This window comes from Pelophylax lessonae (genome assembly GCF_965119305.1).
Source record: "Pelophylax lessonae genome assembly, chromosome: 6".
Taxonomy (NCBI): domain Eukaryota; kingdom Metazoa; phylum Chordata; class Amphibia; order Anura; family Ranidae; genus Pelophylax; species Pelophylax lessonae.
The window spans coordinates 254,793,906-254,816,695 of record NC_138773.1 but is presented as its reverse complement, the minus strand read 5'-3'; the positions used below and the strand labels follow the sequence as shown (position 1 = coordinate 254,816,695).

Genomic DNA, 22,790 nt, shown 5'->3' with positions numbered 1-22,790 from the left:
CCAGAATTGGCAGGTCTACCACTGGCGCTCTGTGCTTTTCACAGGGCAGGGGAGAGCAGGTTCACTCTGAGCACATGTGGCAGACATGAAATGGTCTGTAGAAGCTGTAGAGAACGTTATGCTGCCTGTAAAATCGTTGAGCATGACCAGTTTGGTGGTGGGTCAGTGATGGTCTGGAGAGTCATATCCATGGAGGGACGCACAAACCTTTACAGGCTAGACAGTGGCACCCTGATTGCCATTAGGTATTGGGTGAAATCCTTGTACCCACTGTCAGACCCTACACTGGTGCAGAGGGTCCTTGGTTCTTCTTGGTACACGACAATGCCCGGCCTCATGTGAGAGTATGCAGCCAGTTCCTGGAGGATGAAGGTTTTTTTATTTACCATTGCATGGCTCCAACGCTTGCCAGACCTAAATCCAATAGAACACCTTTAGGACATTGTTTTGGTCCATCTGATGCCGTCAGGTTGCACCTCAGTCTGTTCAGGAGCTCAGTGATGCCCTGATCCACATCTGAGAGGAAATACCTCAGGAGCATGCCCCAACATTGTCAGGCATGATTACAAGCACGTGGGGGCCATACAAACGACTAGTACCTTTTTGAGTTGCTGCAATAAAATGTCCGCAAAATGGACTAGCCTGAGGCATCATTATTTTACTTTGATTTTCAGGGTTGTCTTTGAATTCAGCTCCCTATGTAGGTTGATAATTTTCATTTCCATCAAACGATGTGGCATCCTTTCATTCCCAACCCATTAACCAATCCATATCGGTATAGATATCCAGCATATTTTTCCCCATTGAGATCTGATATATACACTTTATTTTTTTTTTTTATTGAATATAATATATAATCAATACGCAATATAATTAAAAATTGTTAAAAACCTTTGTTCTTTTAATAATGGGTTTAAGAATATGGGTCCCATTTTGTTTTGTCCAGAATTTTACTCCTGGGAAAAGTAGATAATATCAATGGTTAAGTAGAAGTAATCAATGGTTAAGTAGAAGTAAAGGGAAGTGAATCCATTTTCTGTGTTCAGTATTTAGTACCAGGCTTCTTTAACCTTTAGTGAACAAACACTCCACTAGAAAATATTGGAGAATTCAGAGTAACAATTGTATCTACCTGCTGATAAGCCAGGCATTTTCTTTCATTCTAATGTTAGGGATAGGCAGATATTTCCTGACTGAGTCCCAGAGAGTTGTAAAGCCCTATCCCTTGGTTTCTCTATCTTTGTGGCACATCTGTTCTAGTCTTTTTGTTTTATTTACCCAATCTGCCACTCTGTAATGCCTTGTACACACGTTCAGATAATCGGATGACTTATCGTTCGCATTTTGTTGCATGATACGAATATCGAATTCAACAATGCATATAAACGTAGGATTTTTTTTCGTACAATTCTGGAAAAGCTTCCTGGTTGCTACGTATCAGATGGTGCAAAACAAAAACAATGGCAGCCAGGCTTTTTTCTGTGCTATTTTAGTGTTTCTGATCATACGTGGTCTTTGTTGATCGATTTTAGTGGGCGCATACTGTACTGATTAAACGATTGTCGTTCGCTAGGCTATCGTACGACAGACATTTTCCTGTTTGTCCCTTCGAATTTTGTTGGACAAGCTGTCGCGATCGGCTGTCGAAAGCTGTGTACTAACGATCAGATTATAGTGCGATCAAGTTGAAAGCGATTATTTTCGTACGATTATCTGAACGTGTGTACGAGGCATAAATATCTTCATTGTAAAACTATTTTGAGCAGATATCGGATTGACAAGTTCCTTTCATTACTTTATTTTTTTTTAGGTCAACTTTTCCATGTTCTAGCCATGCACATGAGGCTTTACAGCATTGACTCGGAATACAATCCCTGGAGAAAGTTAACTCAGCTGGTGTATAAAAAAGATTCACAGTAAGTTTTTTCTTTTTTTTTTTTTTTTGTTTTAAATTATTAAAATTTTCAAAGAAAATCTATTAAACAAGTTTAAAATAAACATTGTGCTTTACATCTCCCCACTCTGGCAGACTACACCAGGCACTGCAAATTGTGTTCTTAATTTTTAGTTCCTAAATATGGCCCTGGTTAAGGTAAACACACAAAGTGAATTACCGTATATACTTGAGTATAAGCTGACCCGAATATAAGGTGTAGATCAGCGTTTGGCTCTGGGCACCATTAAGGGCCAGATTTCAGCTTTGTCAATTTTCTTCCAAAGACCGTTGGCAACAGATTCCTTGGTTCACAAGTTCATGTAGGGAGTTCGCCATTTGGCCCCCCTGATGCATTCCCTAGTTCCTCCCTGGGATCTTAATCTGGTACTGTTGGTTCTTCAAAGGCCGCCCTTTGATAACATTTGTGAAATTCCTCTACTTACCTTGTCACAGAAAGTGGCTTTCTTTGTGGCTGTCACTTATGCACGCAGGGTCTCTGAGCTGGCTACGTTGTCCTGTAGGTCTCCTTACCTGGTGGTTCACAGGGACAAAGTGGTTGCCTTCATTATGTCCTTAGCCAAAGCACCCAAAAGAGGTTGGTTTGCAGTCTTTGGATGTGGTCCGGGCCATCAGGGTGTATTTGATGGCGATTGAGCCTATTCGGAAATCGGATTCCTTTTTTATTCTTATGGATGGTCCCGTAAGGGCCAGGCTGCATCTGCTGCGACCATTTCCAGATGGATGAAGCAAAAGGTGGTGCAGGCTTATTCAATTAAGGGTCAGGTTCCTCCTTTCCCTGTTAAGGCGCATTCCTTGAGGGGGCTTCGTGCCTCCTGGGTCTTCCGTCATCAGGCGTCAGTGGTTCAGGTTTGCAAAGCGGCCACCTAGGCGTCTGTACACACGTTCACCAAGTTTTACAAGGTGGATATCTTTGCAACTTCAGATGCTACCTTTAGCCGCAAAGTTTTGCAGGCCTTGTGGCAGAGACTTCTGTCTTTTGAGGGTGTTTTTTTTCTGGTAAGTGAGCTTCAATTGTTCTTGGTTGAACTCCTGACTTTACCTGATTGGCCCTTGTTTAGCCCTTGTTGGGAATTTGTTTACTGCTGTGTCCAATCTGTCAAATGAAGATATGAAGCTATGTCCGTCAATGAACAAAGCAAAAACTGGATTTTTGTCTTACCGTAAATACGTTTCTCTGATGTTCATTGACTAACACAGCACCCACCCCTCCGTGGAGTTGGGTTATGTATTCTTCTGACACTGCTTGTTACAAAACTTCGATCTTAGAGCAGGAAGTGGGAGTATACCACCTGGGACTGCTCTTTAGGCGTAGTTAAGCTTTATTTGCCCTTTTCCACCTAGTGTCCTACTCCTAGGAAGAGCAGCATAACCCATCTGTCAAATGAAGATATGAAGCCTTGTCTTTACAGAAAGACAAAACTCAATTTTTTCCCACCTTGCAGTTTGAATGCTCATGTTTCCCACTGTAGCTTACAATCTAGACCTGTCAGTCATGCACCTACTTCAGCTGTGTCTCCTCACTGGTATTCCTTGCACTTTGGAATTTCTACTCTGGTGGGAGCTTGTCCTGGGTAATGGTATCGCTCTCAATCTCCCACTCTTTACTGCAGAATAGTCCCTTCCTGTCAGGGATGGCTGCACCCCATTTGGTGTTTGAGCCTCAGCCCTATCCCTCTTCTGAAGAACTTCTTGACCCACAAATTGACTAAATATCTGTCCCTACTATTCCATTCCATAGTAAGGCCCTGGCTCTTTAGTGTCCTATAGCATTTCTGGACCCTGCTCACAGTACTAACTCTCATGTCCACTCTAGTGTTGTTTTCTGGCATCCCCTTCGTTAAACACTCGAGACCTTTCATGAACTGTTCTGATCCCGTGTTTTTATTTTGCAGTTTTTGATAATGAAGGATCCTATCGTCTGCAATCCTTGTCTAGATATGATTCTAACAACTATCTAGTTCTAATGTTGTTGGGCCATCTTGGAGCGGAAGTACTGGAATCAAATCTTTGCTAATACAGTATGTCCACTCTTGTGAACTTGTAACTCCTTCCTAGTGTTTTCGCAATTTTTTCCTCTGTACACCCCTTTGAGGCTTTTGTGGTTGTTTGGAGGAATTCCCTTTTAGCATTGTTCCTTTTCTCGTGCAGTCTCAGTCCTTTTCGGTTTCTGCCTCTCACTTCAAATCCGGATTTAGACCAAGACATCCAATTGGTCATTTAAGACCTATAAACTCATGGGCGCTATTTGTCAGACTCTGACTAGGGAGGGGAATGTCCTATCCCCTTCCTTTAAGGACTCCCCTAGAGAATGTATCCTTTTGCTTATCCCTTGAGACTGGTTCTTCAGGACAAATAGTTATTGAGTTAGTAGGAATTTCCCTTGTTCAGTCTTCCAATTTGACCTCTACTGGGCATCTGGAGGCTGAAAGATCTTCACATCCAGAGAGTTTTGAGATCTTCCTTGTTACATGCTAAGCAGCCAATTTCCTAAATTAGACAGTGTCAAGTGAGCCAATCATGACAATGCTGTATACCTTAAAATAAAGATATTGTGTTTTAGATCCTCTCTTCTGATCTTAGGTCTAGAGGATTTAGTGGGATCTGAATACTGGAAGATAAATACTCTTTTGGGACCAGCTGAATTTCCATCCAGGCATGGGCAGGCTGGTTGTACAAATGTCGATCTACCATTTGACTTATGTACAACCAGCCCATTGAAAAATTTACTGTCCGCTGTAGCTGGCGTTGCTGATGTATTCTGACTGTGGGAAGTCAGCTCGCTTTATCTATCTTTATCATAGGAAAAAGAGGTTCTAGGTATTTTCCTTCTAAATATATAATTCCATATACGTTCCTGTATTCTTAGATACTGTATGTAATCAGTTTGCAGTTTGCAGTCTTGAGAGCTTTAAACGACTTGCTCATGAATTTGTTACTCTCCAAGGGGCTGTTTTTGTCTGAAAGCATTGCGCTTACTACTGTGATGGCAGTTTGTGACCCAGTTGGCATTGCTCGGAATCGTGCTCTCTGGAGTACTGTGTGTGATATTTCAATTAACACTCTTTGTTTAGTCTATTTGCCAATTTCTTATTTAGAACTTAATTTGGGTACACATCTTTTGTTTTCAATGCCTATTTATGTGTAGAACTGTGAAAGCAGTCAGCTGTATATAGAAAAGCTGGCCAAAATATTTGTTGATTTTCGAGACTTTTTTTTTTGCTTACCCTAAATTCAATTTAACACATTTCAAGCTCATATGCTTGTAAACATAGGCATTGAACCCCAGCAAATTACACAACTAAGAAGTCTATATTAAAATGCTCTTGCTCTACTCAGGCTTTATTTTCTAGACATTCAAAGCAATTACCCTTTTGTATTATACAAAATTAAATTTGCTGGCATCAGGTAAAAGAGCACAGTAGCAATTGATTAAATTAGCCATTACCACCAGTTGCTGTTTTGGCCCCTTTTAAACCAATCACAGTCCACCACCACCATAATACATAATAAAAAGGTTCTGTTGTGTGGTTTCATGATCTCTACTGTTTTTTTAATTTCCTCAGGACAAGTGAAGATGAGAGGGCAGAAGTTCCATTGCTTTTCCGAGATGTGACCTCAATGCTGCTTATTCAGGTTTTAACAATGCCCCAACCACTGCGCAAAGGTATGTAAATTCAGCTCTCTGGTATTGTGTTTGGACAGGGTAAGAAGGACAAAATGTCTGATCAGTGCAAGTTCCGTTGTGTCTGATTTGTCTGCAGAAATAATGATTGTTCCTTATCAGTATAAAGTGACATTGGGCTGGAAATTCACTTGTGGTTTGACTGGCTTATCAGTGTCCCCTGTCGTCTCCCTTTTATCTGTCATTCAATACAGTGTAGATGTAAGGTCCTGAAGGAAAAACGGAGAATAAATTCACCAGATCTCAGAGCAGAGAAAGCAAGTCCTCTGCATGACCTCCAAAACATTTCACTGGTATAGTGCCAGATTAACATTTCTGGTGTATACAAACGCTTGAAGGTGAAAGGATTTTGCAACTCAGAAATCAGACAGCTGCAATCATATGAAATTGATGAGGTCACATCTATTAAAAAAAAAGAAATTATTTTAAATTAGGTAACCGTTTTATAATGCATTTGTAGTACTTAAGCAACTGCTATTTTTATTTCTTTTTGTTCAACCCAGTGGGCTGAACGAAAAAAAAAAACTGACAGCTCAGCAGGGGTTCGCTGTACTGTACTAACAATTCGTTGTTTGTACAAAAATCTCCCCTGCTGTTCTATTGTGTTCTGACACGGGAAGGCCCCCCTCCCCCGCCACAACACTCCGGTCAGCCACTTAGCCATTTTCTGAGAGCGTCAGCTGGGAGCTGGTCGACAGACATGTCTTGGTCATGCCCCTTCGACAGACCAGCTGCAGTACACATGGGCCAAATGTCGGCCCATGTGTACGGGGCTTTAGGCTTCAAAGCCTCTCGCCATGCCATTGGGATTTTAATTGGTTTACAGCAATGGGCCTGCGCTGTGAAAATGTCTATTAAAGTGTTACTAAACCTAGGACCCTGCATTCACTATATCTGGTCTCCCACAGTAAACAAAATATGTAAAGGAATTATTTTCGTAAAATTAAACTGCTAGAAACCATTTCTCATCGGCAGTATATAGCAGTCTATATAGCAGTGACTTCTATCAGTGTCCAGTCGAGCACTGGTTAAAGCTTGTAGGAGAAGTTTTAATTCTCCTCTGGCCATCCTATGAGGCTGCATGACTCCTGACCCTCTGTCTGGACAGTGCTGATTGGCCCGTTGCTGATCACATGCACCCTCCCAAATAAAAAAAAAACACTTGAGCAATACACACTAAACTGAGAATTTTCAGAGTGCCTCCAAGGCTCTGTTCCCACATTTTTTTGGAAAATTAAGAATTTTTTTTCCACAAAACTGTCATATTACCAGGTTATTTCTCTCGCACGGCATACTTGCAACTGCACTCCAAAACACATTCTGCTACTCTTGAGTATGGCGATATCACATGGGTGAGACTTTTCCACAGCCTGGCCACATATAGGGGCCCAACATGCAAGGAGCACCAACAGGTGTTCTTGGGACATAATTTACACATCTAATTTCCTAACCTATCATTTTTGAAGGCACTTCATATTTCTAACATATAGCATGTACATAACAAGAATTACACCCCAAAATACATTCTGCTGAGCAAAGGGTGAACAAAAGATTACCTGTAGTTTTAGTAGTGCATTTGTCCACAGAGGAGAGCATTGGTCTAGGCAGCAGGCAGGGATGTGGACAGCAAATGGAATTGTCCAGGCAGCAGGCAGGAATATTGTCCATAGTCAGTACAGGCAGAGATATTGTCAGCAGAGCCATAATGTTGGTTCTGGTAGTAGGCAGGAACAACAGGTAGCAGGTAGAGGTGTGGTCAGTTCATGCTGCAGGGAAAGGCATAATGGCAGTAAGTCCACAGCAGGCAAAAATATCAGGCTTAGGGCCTTGGTCAGGTAAGTCCTGGACACAGAGGTAGAGGCTTCTCCCACACAAATCTCTTTGAAGCCTCCGAATTAGCAGACCCTAATCCAACAATTACAAAACCCAGAGAAATAAAAAAAAAAAAGTTTTCTCTGGAAAAACTATTCTGAAGCGCCTAACATGTGAGACGCCTGTGTTATCATGAATCCCACTACTACAGTAGCAGGGTAAAAGATAAGTCCAAGCGGCAGGCAAAAAATGTGTTCAATAAACAGTTCAGGATCAGTTCTAGTACAGGCAGAGATATAGTCAGTTTAGGCAGCAGGCAGAAGCATGGTCAAAGAACAGGCTAGGGTCAGTTCAGGAGGCATAACGAATGTGAAGGCAAATAGCAGGAATTGAGAATTATGTTTACCATACTTCACTAATATTGTAGAGAAGTAGGATAATGGCACAAACAGCCACCTATGCAGAGGCCTGGGATGGACACTGGGGGACAATAATAAGTAGTGTCTCTTCTAACTCCCCCTCAGGAGCACACCTTATATTTTTTAAATGTTTTTGGCCTGTTTCTTCGGGAGGGACCTTATCAGGAAAATGGCGTTCGTGGAGTCTGCTTACTACATCTGACTAATGGTGTTCTGGTGGGTCGCTTGGGTATACAAGGGCAGTGATGATTTCCTCCTGATCGCTAAGGAAGGATACGGGTCTATCAGTGGATTTGCGGTATATCACAAGTGAATTGTATATTGCCAAATTAAAAAGATAACTTCAGACTTTTTATACCAATGGTAAGTTCTTCTTGCAGCAAGGTAGGGGTAGGATCATTTGAGCATTGAAGTCGACTCCCCCTATAAACAAATTGGTAATCGTGCACACATTCTGGTTTCTGGATTGGCCCATTCATTACAGGGATTTCCACACAGGTGGTGTTGTGGATTGAAGACCACATGTAGATATCTCTTTTTTCTCTCCCACTTCATAGCCAGAATTTCCTTGTTGCGTAAACGCTCCCACTCTCCTCTTCTTGGTTTTGTACTAGCCAGCTTTGAGGTAAGCCCTTCCTACTAGCTCTCATGGTGCCACATGCTAGAGTCTTCTTCCGGTGAATATTGTGGAAAAGGGGCAAACTAGTATAGTAGTTATGAACATACAGATAACCTTTTTCGAAGAGTTGGAATATGAGGTCCCAAACGACTTTTTTGCTTGTTGCAATGTAGTCTGGTCATTCAGGGGGATGCAGCTGGGTGTCCTTTCCTTTGTACACCTGGAAAGCATAGGTGTTTCACCCCATATTGAGCACTTTAGCACTTTTGCTGGGGATGAATTGCTTGATGCCCAGCCTGCCGGTAAGGTGGACAAGCGACTCATCCACGCAGATATTTTTGTAAATTCCATATCTTGGAGTACAGGACACAGGACACCCTCCTTTCCATTCCTTGCTTATTCTGCATTGCTTTCTTCAAAAATGAGGACTCATGGAGTTTAGGTAGGGTTATAAGAGAGGTGCCCAGGAGGTGTGTCCAAAGCTTTGCCAGTGTCCAATCACCTGAAGGTGCAAGCTAATATCCAATGGTGTATAAATATTCTGTGTCCTGTTCTGTATTCTAAGATATGGAATTTGTAGAAAAGTAACAATTCCTGTTATTGGTGTATTAAATACAGAGCTTGTTTTTTTTTTTTTTTTTATTTATATCTACTTTGAGTTTTGCTTTAACATTGCTGCACCTGGATTTCTGCACTTAACGGCTGTGTGTGGAAAGCATTAGTATTTTTCATGAAACCCCTACCCTGTCTAGTGCCCTTGAAGTAGAGCTCTGAGAATAGCATTACCTGCCTTATTAGCTGTTAGATATACTTGGTATCTCTTTCAATCCTACATTGATTAAGCCAAAGTAAATGTCATTATACCACTCAGGCTGTTCAATCCAAGAGAAAATTGATCTGAACCCATCATCATGAAAGAGCACCACAAATTAAGCCTTTTATTATAGTAGAGCCTTTTATGATAGAGGTCAGAGCATTTATAGGCAGTGTTTCCATCTCTTCAGAGAGCAGTTTTGCCCTCTTTGCACTACAGTGCACGCCACATCTGAAGAACCTCATACTATTGTGGAGCAAAGTAGCCTAAATATCTGTATAACTGTGTATAACAGACATGCTGCAGGGAGTATCGCTTCTAGCCTTTTTTTCTTCATTCTGTCTAGTTCCAGTTGAATTTATCTAGTCCTAAAGCTGTATTTAGAAGACATCCATTTTTTTCCCTGGCCTTTCAAATGAATGAGTGTTTGTCTTGCTTTTTAGCCCTTAGTAAAACTGCAAACACTCTCCATGAAAATAAATGTATGTACAGTATCTCACAAAAGTGAGTACACCCCTCACATTTTTGTAAATATGTTATTATATCTTTTCATGTGACAACACTGAAGAGTTGACACTTTGCTACAATGTAGTGAGTGTACAGATTGTATAACCATGTAAATTTGCTGTCCCCTCAAAATAAAACACAGCCATTAGTGGAAGTGGAAATGTCGAAATTGGGCCCAAAGTGTCAATATGTTTTGTAGCCACCATTTTTTTCCAGCACTGCCTTAACACTCTTCGGCGTGGAGTTCACCAGAGCTTCACAGGTTAACACTGGAGTCCTCTTCCACTTCTCTGTGACGACATCACGGAGCTGGTGGATGTTAGAGACATTGCGCTCCTACACCTTCGTTTGAGATGCTCAATAGAGTTTAGGTCTGGAGACATGCTTGGCCAGTCCATCACCTTTACCCTCAGCTTCTTTAGCAAAGCAGTGGTTGTCTTGGAGGTCTGTTTGGGGTCGTTATGTTGAAATACTGCCCTGCGGCCCAGTCTCCGAAGAAGGGGGATCATGCTCTGGTTCAGTATGTCACAGTACATGTTGGCATTCATGGTTCCCTCAAACTGTACTTCTCCAGTGCCGGCAGCACTCATGCAGCCCCAGACTATAACACTCCCACCACCATGCTTGACTGTAGGCAAGACACACTTGTCTTTGTACTCACCTGGTTGCCGTCACCCACGCTTGACACAATCTGAACAAATAAGTTTATCTTGGTCTCATCAGACCACAGGACATAGTTCCAGTAATCCATGTCCTTAGTCTGCTTGTCTTCAGCAAACTGTTTGCAGGCTTTTTTTTGTTCATCATCAGAGGCTTTCTTTATGGACGACAGCCATACAGACCAATTTGATGCAATGTGCAGCGTATGGTCTAAGCACTGACAGGCTGACACCCCCCCTTTCCCCTTCAACCTCTGCAGCAATGCTGGCAGTACTTATATGTCTATTTCCCAAAGAGAACCTCTGGATATGACGCTGAGCACGAGCACTCAACCTCTTTGGTTGACCATGACAAGGCCTGTTCTGAGTGGAACCTGTCCTGTTAAACCGCTGTATGGTCTTGCAGCTCAGTTTCAGGGTCTTGGCAATCTTCTTATAGCCTTATGACCATCTTTATGTAAAGTAACAATTCTTTTTTTCCGATTCTCAGAGAGTTCTTTGCCATGAGGTGCCATGTTGAACTTTCAGTGACCAGTATGAGAGAATGGGAGCAATAACACCAAATTTAACACACCTGCTCCCCATTCACACCTGAGACCTTGTAAAACTTTACACTAGAGGGTGAAAATGGCTAATTGGGCCCAATTTGGACATGTTCGCCTAGGGGTGTACTCACTTTTGTTGCCAGCAGTTTAGACATTGATGGCTGTGTGTTGAATTATTTTGAGGGGACAGCAAATTTACAGTTTTACAAGCTGTACAATCACTACTTTACATTGTAGCAGTCTCATTTCTTCAGTGTTGTCATAAAAAGATATAATAAAATATTTACAAAAATGTGAGGGATGTATTTACTTTTGTGAGATACTGTAAACCCATCCAATCTATCAGAGTACCATGTTTATAAGCTTCAGAATTTCAGCAGGAGACTGACACTAAAGCAGTACTTAAACAACTTGTACAGTACAAGAGGATTCCATTAACTAGGACCCCGGGTTATATGCTGCCATCTTTCGCTTTGAATGACAAACAAACCTGTTTGGGCAATACGTATATAGTAACCCTTCCACTTTGAAATCGTTGTGTTTTATTTTTTTTTTATTTTTTTTGTTTGTGTTTTTAGCTAGTGTTCCTAGGTAATGGATGACCTTTCTCTAATGATTGTTTCTGGATAACCATTTCAATTTCTAACTTGAAGAGTGGGAAGGCTACACACTGTTCTTTACATTGAGAAGCTACATCTACAACAACTGTGGTTAATGCAGTGCCTCAGGGAACTGTACCTGAACCCCCACCGCATAGAAAATGTGAAGCTGGCCTGTAACTTTTTGCACTGGACTCTGTATTTTGGCTCACTTTTTGTGGAACAGTACAATGAGGTGCAGTTAGCTACATGGTGCTCTACAGGATCCCATGGTACTCAAAAAAAATTGAGTTCCTCCCAGTAGCTATGCACTACAGCATATAGTAGAAGGTTTGCCAGACTTCCTGCACCAAAACATTTACCTGGCTCTTCATTTAAATGTGCAGGGTTCTCTGGCTGCGCAGACAGTCTGTAAGAAACTTCAGGAAAGGATCCCATTTGATGAAGAACAACTCTTACGTAAGTCCGTAGACACCTTTTTATTAAGGAAGGCAAAGGTGGAAAGAGAATAATCTTACCTAGAAAGAAAGCTTAGGTGTCTGCTGCAAAATCAATCACTTCTAAAGCCAAGTCCTCCACTCAGTTCTGTTGCAGTTCCTGGATGTTCATGCCAGTTTAGTCTGGCACTGTATCCCCCTTGCAATTAAAGCGGTAGTATACTCCGCATTTGACTTTTACCTACAGGTAAGCCTATAATAAGGCTTACCTGTAGGTACAATTAATATCTCCTAAACCTGCACGGTTTAGGAGATATTCACCAGCAGAACCTTCAGAGCTCCTTGCCAGAAAGTGAAGCTCCCGCGCGCATGTCATGACGTCATCGTGGCTCCGGCCACTCACATCACCGGAGCCGCAGAACCCGGAACGGACGCCGAGGCAACATGACAGAGCCCTTAGCGTTGTCCAGGCAACCGTGTTGGGGCTTCGTTTTAAGGGAAGTATTTCATAATGAGCTAGTATGCGATGCATACTAGCTCATTATGCCTTTTTGTCCTGCATGTTTTTTTTTTTTTTTTTTTTTGTTTTTGTTACTAAGTATACAACCGCTTTAAGAGACAGCCACGATTCTGCAAGTGGGGTATTGTCTACTGGCATTTTCATCAACCTGGATTCAGGGCTTTTTGGATCAAGGACACAGGGTCCCGGGGTTACAGGGTGGAATTTCGATCCCTGCCTCCTCCCTGATTAATGCGCTGCAACTTCCCTAACTCTCCAGCGAGATTGCAGGATATTCAGACAGTCTTGCAGCAGTTTTACTTTTTCAGAGTGATCCAGTTCCCCCCAGGAGGAATTTTATTTAAACCTGTTTATGGTCCTGAAGCCAAACGAGACATCTGCTTCATCCCAGGCCTGAAGACCCTCTTGCAGGTCCAAAATTTTCAAATGGAATCAGCCTGGTCTGTAATTGCATCACTGCAACAATTTCTAGCATCAATAGACATTAGGAAGTGTACTTACATAGTCCCATTTTCTCTGTCGTTCATCGACTGACACCGGGCCATCTCCAGCTGATATATGATCCCCCCTCTGCTCTAGTTAATCCAGTTTTATTCTGTCTAGTCAGGAGTAAGGACCTAGGCTCCCAGCTGGGATCTCTGGTCTTAGCAACTTTCTCCTTTCTTAGAACTTTTTTGTTTTTTCTCTCGGGAGATCTACAGTCAACTGCCAAGCGACAGGCTATCTATATTCTAGATTCAGTGGTCCCTCCTGCCCAGCCAGCGAGCGCGCGCAGACCAGAGCTACCCGCTAGGTCGCCCGCGACATAGCCTCACGGACAGAGGCTGGCCTTTGAGTTAAACGTCTCACAGGGTCGCCTTTGTTGGGGCTCGGGTCTGAGTCCAGCGGTCCCTTAGCTGACAGCTCCCCTACTTCGGTGGCGGGGAGTTCTGTCTGGAGCATTACCCACACCATGGAAGGGTAATTACAGTCCCCCCTCTCCCCTCTTTCTTTGGAGGGGAAGCAGGTAACCTCCAAGGACGGTCAGACCTGCCTGCAGGTTCCCTCCTCCAATCCTAAATCACTCACTGAGCTGGGCTTCCCCCAATCTGTAAGGGTCCTGGTATAGTGTGTGTCCTGCCCTGGTACTCTGGAGGTGTCCCCAGTGTATGAGGTCCCCAGGTGCATGCCTTGCTGTTTGCAGTGTGGGTATAGTGCAGGGGGGTCCCAGTGTAGAGTGCACAGCAGAGTCTCCCCTAAACAAGTGTCCTACCTTTGTGAGGGTCCCCTTGCAGAGGGTGCAGGAAAGATCCTGGCAGCATGCTTCACTGTGGCCATTTTCCCGTAATCTAGCTTGTCTCCGGCTGGCAGCCATGTTTGTGTAGTGGATGATGTCACGGGGATGCTAGAGGACTGAGGCCTCGTGGAGATGCCGAAGCTCCTCCTCTTCCTTTTCCTCTTTAGTTTTCTCTTCCTCTGCCTGGGACATATGAACAGGGATAGCGTCCATGATGATGCTGGGTTCGAATTCTCGGCACTCCTCCAGTCGGTAGGGTGGGTTTGGGGGTCCCTGTTATCGCTCTCTGCTGATAGGTACCCTGAACCTTGAGGGGATCCTTTAGTGGTGCCAAAAGATCGTTTTTGTACTGCAAGGTCCTCCTTTCCTTATGGAGCCGAAGGGTCACATCTCCCCCACTGACCCGCTTATGGAGGCGGAAGGGCTCTCGGAACCCAAGCTTACCATGGTTGCACTGACGGCAGTCCTGAAGTACTTAGTGCCCTGGATGGAAGTGGCTTGTGGGCAAAGGCCCAGGAGGAAGCGTCCCCCCTCCCTGCCTTCCCCTGCTCAGGATGTCTCATTTGATTCTGAACCTGATGTCGCCGTGGATCCATCCAATTAGTGAGGATGATTCCTCCATGGTCACAGCAGCGAATGAAAAACCGCTGGTAGATGCACTTATCACTGCAGTGCATAAGACTTTAAAGGTGGAGGATGCCGCTGATGTAGCCACGGACGTGGCTGTGTCGTTTGGTACGCACAAGCGCATCGTACTCCAAAGAGGTTTCCTTATGTGCCTTATTTTGACAGGTTTTTCTGTAAGGAATGGGAACAACCAAAATTACCCTTTGTGGTCCCCAAACATTTTGCTGTACGTTACTCATTTGAGGAGTCCCTTTTTAAAGAAGTGGGATAGTCCACCAGTGGTGAACCTCCCTGTTTCCAGGTTAAATAAAGCAACCATGATCTCAGTAGAGGAATCCCTGTCCTTTTAGAGCATAACTCATTGCAGATTCCTACCTTTTGTTATTCTAAAGAAATCATTTTTTCCTCTCTGCTGAGTGGGTCAAATGGGAGTGGTTTCATAATTATCTATCAGCTGTGGCAGCGCTAGGGCTCTAATGAGGAAATCTGCTGAGCCTGCACCCCTTTAGATGTGTTCCTATTGGGAGTATCTCACCAAAAATGACATTTTTAACACAAGCAGGAAATTATGTTTCTGGGGTGTGGTCAGTACACATTCTGTGTACAGATCAGCTCCACATAGCCATATTGCATTGCAATTTCAGAAAAATACAACAGCTGCAGATTGAAAAGGAAAGGTAATTTTTAATAACATTAATTTACAATATAATTTGTGTCGTAATTGTATACGCTATATTGTTTTTTCTTTGTTTGCTTTTTTTTTCCCCCACGAAAGTAGAGTTAACCTTTAAGGACCCGGCTGACAAGAAAACGGAGGCTGTGGCACACAGCATGTTTATTATGACTCGTCCGGCATTGTGGCCAGTCTTTGCCTCCGCCCTGGTGTCTCAGACCTTAACTGAATGGGCCAAGCTTTTGCGCCAGGGCCTGGGGGGTGAGCAGGTTCCCGCTGCTTATGTTGATTTAGCAGACTAGTTGGTCCATGGGCTGCAGTTTTTGTGATGCAGCTTTGGATACAGCTCCTGTGCTGTCCAAATTCTGTTTCAGCGATGGTGATTAGGCGTTTGCTGTGGCTTAAGATTTGGTCCGCAGACCAAGCCTCTAAGAAAGCTCTTATTGACCGCCCTTTCAAGGCGATAACCTGTTTGGGGCTACCCTGGATGCAATGCTGTATCTTGGCCTAGGGCGGCACTTTCCAGGGGGCATCACCAAAAGATTCCCCTGGGTCTTATAAGGGTGGACTGGGTTGGGAGTAAAATCTGTCTGGCGCCCCCCAAAAAGCCCCATATCATACATGGGATGTCAGTGTATATATAATATTTGGGGGTCATTGTATATATAATACAATGGGGGTCAGTGTGTATATATAATATATATGGGGGTCAGTGTATATCTAATACATGGGGTGATGGGAGGGATCAGTGTGTGTGTGTGTGTGTATATATATATATATATATATATATATATATATATATATATATATATATACACACACACATAGGGGTCAATGTATATATAATACATCCGGGGTCAGTGTATATATAACTATATAATATATGGGGGCTTCAATAATAATAACAGATGAAGGGGTGTATCTTAAACAGGAAGGGGTGGGACAAATTTAGATGGGGGGCGCCCAATTTTAGTCTTGCCTAGGGCAACACAAAACCAAAACACACCTCTGCCTGGATGACATCATTAAGGGTATCACGGGGGAAAGAGTACCTTTCTTCCACAATCAAGGAAAGGGAAGAACCTCATTGCAGACGGGGGCCCTCCCTCCTAGCCCCTAGAAAATTATTTTGTGCTTCTGGGACAGAGAATAAGGGAAATACATATTTTAAATCTTCCCCGGGAGATTCCAAGCAACCTTGGTCTGGTAAACCTAGAACTTGCTTCTCTTGACCCGCAGACGAGACCCCTTTAGCATGAAGGTCTCCCCTCACCCATTATTGGGGTGGGGGGGACATCTTCGCTGGTTTCTGGCCCTGTGGACTTCTTTGGTGAGCGCCAAGGAGATCCGCGAAAGGTTTCTTTTGGGGGGTACCCAGGAAGGGGGGACAAAGCCTGTCCTTTTTCAGGTTTTTTAGGTCCCGAGTATCCTTGTGCGGATTTAATTCCTGCAGAGGTTCGGTTCGGATTATCTGAACTACCTAAGTTCCCCCCTATCCCTGTCCAGGGAAGGGATTTACCTAGGTCTGATTTTAATTCTGACCAGGGTGGTCCTTCCTCTGGACAGATTTCAGGAACCACAGGCCATGATTAACCGGCTGCTGTCACACTGACAGTTCTCTCTCCCGATTTGCATACAGGTTCTGAAGGTATCCACCTTCAAGACAGTTCGGTTTGCACAGTCCTACATTCAGCTCCTTTAGCAGGTTTGACCCCACAGGAGGATACCCAAGCTTGTGGTGTGAGCACGGGGTCCTCTGACAAGATGCCGCAGGCGTCCAAGGGCAATGATAAGGCCAGCATTAGCCTCGGCTCAGGCTTCTTCAGCAGTTCCTGGGCAGAATCATGAGCGAGGATCTTCCAGCCATCCTGCTTTACAGTCGCTGGTTTTAGTGGCTTAGCTATTGAAAGCCAGGTACCGGGTCAGTGATCCCTACTATGGGGAAGGCGAGGAAGACGTCCTCCAGCAAGATATACCATCGTACGTGGAAAGTGTACATTTCTTGGTGTGAGTCGATTGGCACTTATCCTTGATCCTTTTTTGTGGCTCTGATTCTAACCTTTCTTCAACGGGGCTTGAGCAGAAGTTGGCCCTGAACACCATCAAGGGCCATGTGTCTGCCCTGGCAATCTTCTTTTAGCGACCCCTTAGCCACACACTCTTTAGTTTTTTCCTTCATTCAGGGGATTCGAGATGTGGCTCCACCTGTGCGGTCTCTTTTGCCGCCATGGGATTTAAATTTAGTGTTTTTGGTTCTCCATAAACTTCCATTTGATAACATTTGGGAGATTCCCTTGCCTACGTTATCCCAGGAGGTGGCATTCTTGTTGGCTATTACCTCAGCCCGCAGGGTATCCGAATTGGTGGCATTAGCCTGTCGCAGTCGCTATTTGGTGGTTCATAGGGATAAAGTAGTTCTTCGTCCCTGTCCATCATTCCTGCCCAAAGTTGTCTCTGGCTTGAATGAGGACATTGTTTTTCCTTCCTTGTGTCCCAAGCCCAAGCCATCCCAAGGAATTTGCATGCATACTTTGGATGTGTTTCAGGTGTATCTGGTAGCTTTTCGGAGGTAAGACTCGCTTTTTGCGGTTATGGATGGACCAAGAAAAGGGCTGGCCGCTTCTTCAGCTACCATCTCTAGATGGATCAGACAGACGGTGACTCAGGCCTATTCTATTAAAGGTCAGGTTCCACCTTTCCCTGTCACAGCACATTCTACTCGGGCGCTGAGTGCTTCTTGGGCCTTTCGTCACCAGGCTTCAATATCGCAAATTTACAAGGCGGCCACTTGGTTGTCCGGGCATACCTTTACTAAATTCTTTAAGGTAGATACTTTGGCATCTGCAGATGCTTCTTTTGGCTGCTGTCTAAGAGGGGCTGTTCCCTCTTGAGGGGAGTTTTTCTTTAAACTTTTATTTTTCAGATGGGGCTCCTGTGACACGGTTACGTTTCCTGGTTAGGGACACTTGTGTTCAGCCTTGGGTTGTTTTCCCCACCCCTTATTTTTCTTTTGCCACTGCTTTTGGACATCCCAGTAATTACGATTTATGGAGCGGTGTGTCCGTCGATGAAAGAAAGAGAAAATGGGATTTTTGTACTTACCGTAGAATCCATTTCTCTGAGTTCAACGGGCACAGCACCCACCCCTTTATGGAGTTCTGATACTTCTAATTCTGCTTGCTACTAAACTAATTACCTAGATCAGAGAGGGGGGGGGGGGGGGTTATATACCGGCTGGGGACGGTCAATGGGCTTAGCCAGGTGTTTATGTTCTGCCAAGTCCTACTTCTGGAGGAGGCAATCTAACCCACTAGTTATGATTTATGGAGCGCTATGACTGTCGAAGAAATAGATTTTACGGTAAGTACAAAAATCCAATTTTTTCCCCCCTGCATCAATGATTACTGCAATTTGTGGTAGGTGAGGAACACTTCCAGTTTGTGACTCTACCCTTTTGGCCTCTCCACAGCCCCTTGGGTCTTTACCAAGGTGTTTGCCTCAATCCTTGCGTGATTGCGCTGACAAGGCATCCACATAATTTGATAACTGGAAAATCTCCTCTTGAAGGAGTTCAGACACTTCAGAGCTTTAGTGATTCCTCAACCCTCCGTCTGCATTGCATTTGAGCCAAAGCATGAGGTACCTAGGCATTGTCTTTTACACGGCCCAGGACTGGGTTTTTCTTCCTCGGGAACAGGTGTTAATCCTCGGTGCTCATGTACAGACTCTTTGCTCCAAGAAGCTTCCTTCAATACAATTATACATGAGAGTACAGCACCATGTGGTGGCCTCTTCAAGGTGGTGACGTTCGCCCTGTCTCACGCTCGGCCTCTACAGCATGTGACTGTATTGGACAAACTCCCTCAGTCTTTGAACTGGCTCATACACCTGTCTCCCAAGACCAACATATCACCTACCTGGTGGCTGGCCAGCCCTGTGCTGGAATTGGGGGAAGTCCTCTCATTAACCTGGACATTACTCACAATGGATGCTAGCCTGCCTGGCTGGGTAGTAGTCCTAGAGACAGGAACAATCCAAAGAACATGGCCACTGAGGGAGTCCAAACTTCCCATCAACATTCTTAAGCTAAGGGCAGTTTGGTATAACTGATGCAGTCGACTGACCAGCTTAGAGGTTGAGGGTTTAGTCAGACAATGCCATAGTTGGCTTACATCACTCATCAGGGTGTCACCAGAAGCCATGCAGCCCTTTGAGAATCCAACCTAATTTTGGCTTGGGCCGAAAGATATGTCTGCAGTCCCGAGTAGACAATTGACAGGTGGACTTCAGTCGTCAGCGAATGGATGTGGGGGAATGGTCTCTTCACCCTTAAAGGTTTTGGAATATTTGTCACTGTTGGGAGAAACTAGACATGGATCTGTTGGCATCTTGCTTCAACAATGCATTGAAAGGTGGGAATTCTCCATTACCTGTTAAGGTTCACTCCACCCATTCAGTCTGTACTTCCTTGGGCTTTTCAGCACAAGACTGCTTGTTTCTGGTCCTCTGTTCACATGTATAAGTTTTACATGTTTTCGATGTTCAGTCCTCTGCTGACGACAGCTTTGGCTATAAGGTGCTTCAAGCCGCTCTTTTAGTTTGAGAGTGTGATTCCCTTATTTTCGGCCTGTTGGCATTGTTTGCATTGTTGCCCACCCTTCAGCTGTATTGCATGGGGACATCCCATGGTCTTGATTAATAGAAGCTATACTGCAGGATTTTAGACTTATCTGATTTGGTAAACTAATGGATTCGGTTTTTGCTCATGCAGAGTATTACAGACATTCTATTAATAGCATTGGCTCATGGGGATTTGTTTCTCTTGGAGTACAGTACAGGACACTGGTCACCCTCCTATCGGTCCTGGCATATTCTGTTATTGCTTGCTAAAGAGAAAAAAAAAAAGATTGCTGGGAGTGGGAGGAGTTATATGGGCTATCTTAACAGCTTTGTTTGCAGGGTCCTTACCTGAAGGTGGCAGCATGCAACCCATGGTCTTGAATAATAGAAGTCTTTGTCTTGTACTGTATTCCAAAAAACTGATTTTACAAGTCCAAATTTTTTTTTACATTTTTTTTTTTTTTTTTTATTAAACCTATAAGAGAATGTACAGAGAGCTATCTTGGGCAATATGTAAAAAATAAAATAGTGAATATATAACACATACTCAAGGAATTTGGTCAGTGCACATAGCTATGGCCACTTACCTTCCCCATCCTAGGTCATCTCTATCTTCAAAAGCCACATGCTCAAGTACCTCATCACTTCATGTAAGATCTGCTTTCTGTAACATCACTTCTGTTTAACCAGCCTTTACATACCAGATAGCTATCTTCATTAACAACAAAAAAAAGAGCCTAGTCTAGCTGAAGCCCAGCTAAATTGCTGTTAACCCCCGAGCTCCCAAATGTGAGCAGATGGTCATATTCCTAAATGTGTAAAAGAAATCATAAATTTGGCCATAGCTACACATTCTCTACATGTTTAAATGTGCATGCAGAGAGAAGTAGAACTAAAAGCCTTTAAAAATGTTCCTAAACTCCAAAACACATGCCCAGATGGCCTTCCATTCCTATTTTAAATGGGAAGCCTGTCTGTTCGCTAATTTTAATTTTAGTAAAGCTCCACTCTAAAGTGTATGTAAAGTCCAACAATTAACATTGCTTATTTTCTCCCTTTTGGTCTGTTTAAATATACCATTTGAAAACTTATATTATCTGTTCGATAAGCACAAAAAATGGCTGTTGATCCTATCAGAAATTCAGAGCTGTGCTCAGCTTGTGGCCAGGTGGGCACATCAATGCACGTTTGGTTGACATGCCTTTAGGTTCCCAGCTTTTGGATGAGGGTCCTCTCGTTCATATTTTCAGTCACAATGGTTAACATCGTTACAGACGCTAGTGTCACCCTACTTAATAAGCCAGTGGAAAATGTCTCTAGACATACCCAGACATTAATATACTTCATGTTCCTGGTGGCCAAAATAGCTGATGCGTCAGTGTGGAAAAGTCCTGTTATAGATTTAGCACTGATGAAATGTAAACTTACGTAGATCATGCTGAACGAAAAAATAGTGAACGCTCAATGTGACCAACAACCCCTAATCGAGAAAATAGGGTCCCCCTGGCTAATATACCTACAGGTCCCTGATACATAGAGTTGGTTACCTGGATGACCGATGGAAGATTCCCAGATAGATTCACCCTTACCTTTTCTTTCTTTTCTTTCACCTTTTAACTTATGCCAATCTTGGTACTATGCACCCATGAACCTTTTCCCCTCTTTATTCAGACACACCTGGGTGTACTGTTAGATGCATTTTCCCCTATAAGGGACAGTTGTAAAGCATGTTTGATGATAGAGCTTTACTCATCACACAACGTGGGTAAGAGGCTTCTTTGCCACCTAGGCCAACCAATTATGGTTTTATTTTTGTAACGTTGTGTACCATTGAGCACACTGTTTAACATGCATACAATGTAATGGGTGGCCGGTTGCATGGTGGCCTCGCACTATACAGGAAGTTATAATGTTCTGCCAGTAATTTATAATTACTGTCCTGGCTTTTATACTAGTTTTAATGTATTGGGACCCTCATAGTAGACCTAATTTGCATGTTATGGGCTTCAAAAATTTCTATTGAACCCCACATTTGTATGTTTCCTATGTTACATGCTCGGAGCGTGCGAGGATTGTTCGCTGCTATTCTAAGTTATCCCTTTCTTTTCCTTGCTTACTAAAACATTTAATAACTATTGAAACCAAAATCTAGAGCTGTCCTATCCACTGTTTTTCATTTTAATAAGTTCTCAGGCTACAGAATGTTTAGTCCTTGTGGAAATGAGGATAGTGGTAGAGATTCAGTAGTTTGTGAAACTACTGACACTGGGCTGACACCATTTAGTCCACAAAAATGCCGTGTGTTGTCAGCCTGCAGCAAGGAATTAGAAGCTGAATGTATTTCTAGCACATCAATAGGTATTTTTTTGTACTTACAGGGTTTTAAAGGTATAAAACGTGGGGAATGTGCATTTATTGAAGAGATGTACATTTTAAACAATTTTATTTTTGCACAAATTGGTAATCTGGAAATAGCATAATTTTCATGAAATTGTGCTATCGTATGTTCAGTGGTTTTATGTTTTGTTTAATCACATATTAATTCATCTCCTAAAAAGCCTACTATTTAACTGCATGGCATACAAATGCTTGGACTGCACAAGCAGCTCAATTACTGCTTTTGTTATCATTCAGCACAGTTGAAGCGAGAGCTTGCTTGTACTCAGCATTTGGCTCTGTAAGTGTTTGGCTCTTGTTTTTTGTTAAAATTTAGCACATGAAGGAGCAAATTACCTTTTGTAACACATGAAGTTTAGCCATCAGCAGAAATGGGGAATGGCAACTTTTAAGTCTCATTCTGAGGTAGTAATAAAGGCCGTTTTACCATGAGGCGCATTTAAAGAGTTCATGCACAGCAACCAGAAAAGCGTGGATTATTCATATTGAAAGTAGTAAAGCTATGCCATATTAAAATAAATAAATAAATAAAAAGTGCCACCTTAATCCCAACCTTCTCAAGTTTAAAAAAAAAAGAGGGATTCAAATACTGGAGAAAGTCTGGCATTTTATTTCTTCATCAACTGT

General features: G+C 43.2%; 1 protein-coding gene across 1 annotated transcript in view; it reads left to right on the top strand.

Moving 5' to 3' along the window:
* The window catches only part of UBR3 (ubiquitin protein ligase E3 component n-recognin 3), a 390,465-nt gene that overhangs the window by 309,109 nt on the left and 58,566 nt on the right, over window positions 1–22,790 (top strand). The window contains exons 31-32 of the mRNA XM_082260312.1: window positions 1,811–1,916; window positions 5,521–5,621. Of these exons, the coding sequence (XP_082116438.1) occupies window positions 1,811–1,916; window positions 5,521–5,621 (207 nt within the window). The remainder of the gene's footprint in view (window positions 1–1,810; window positions 1,917–5,520; window positions 5,622–22,790) is intronic.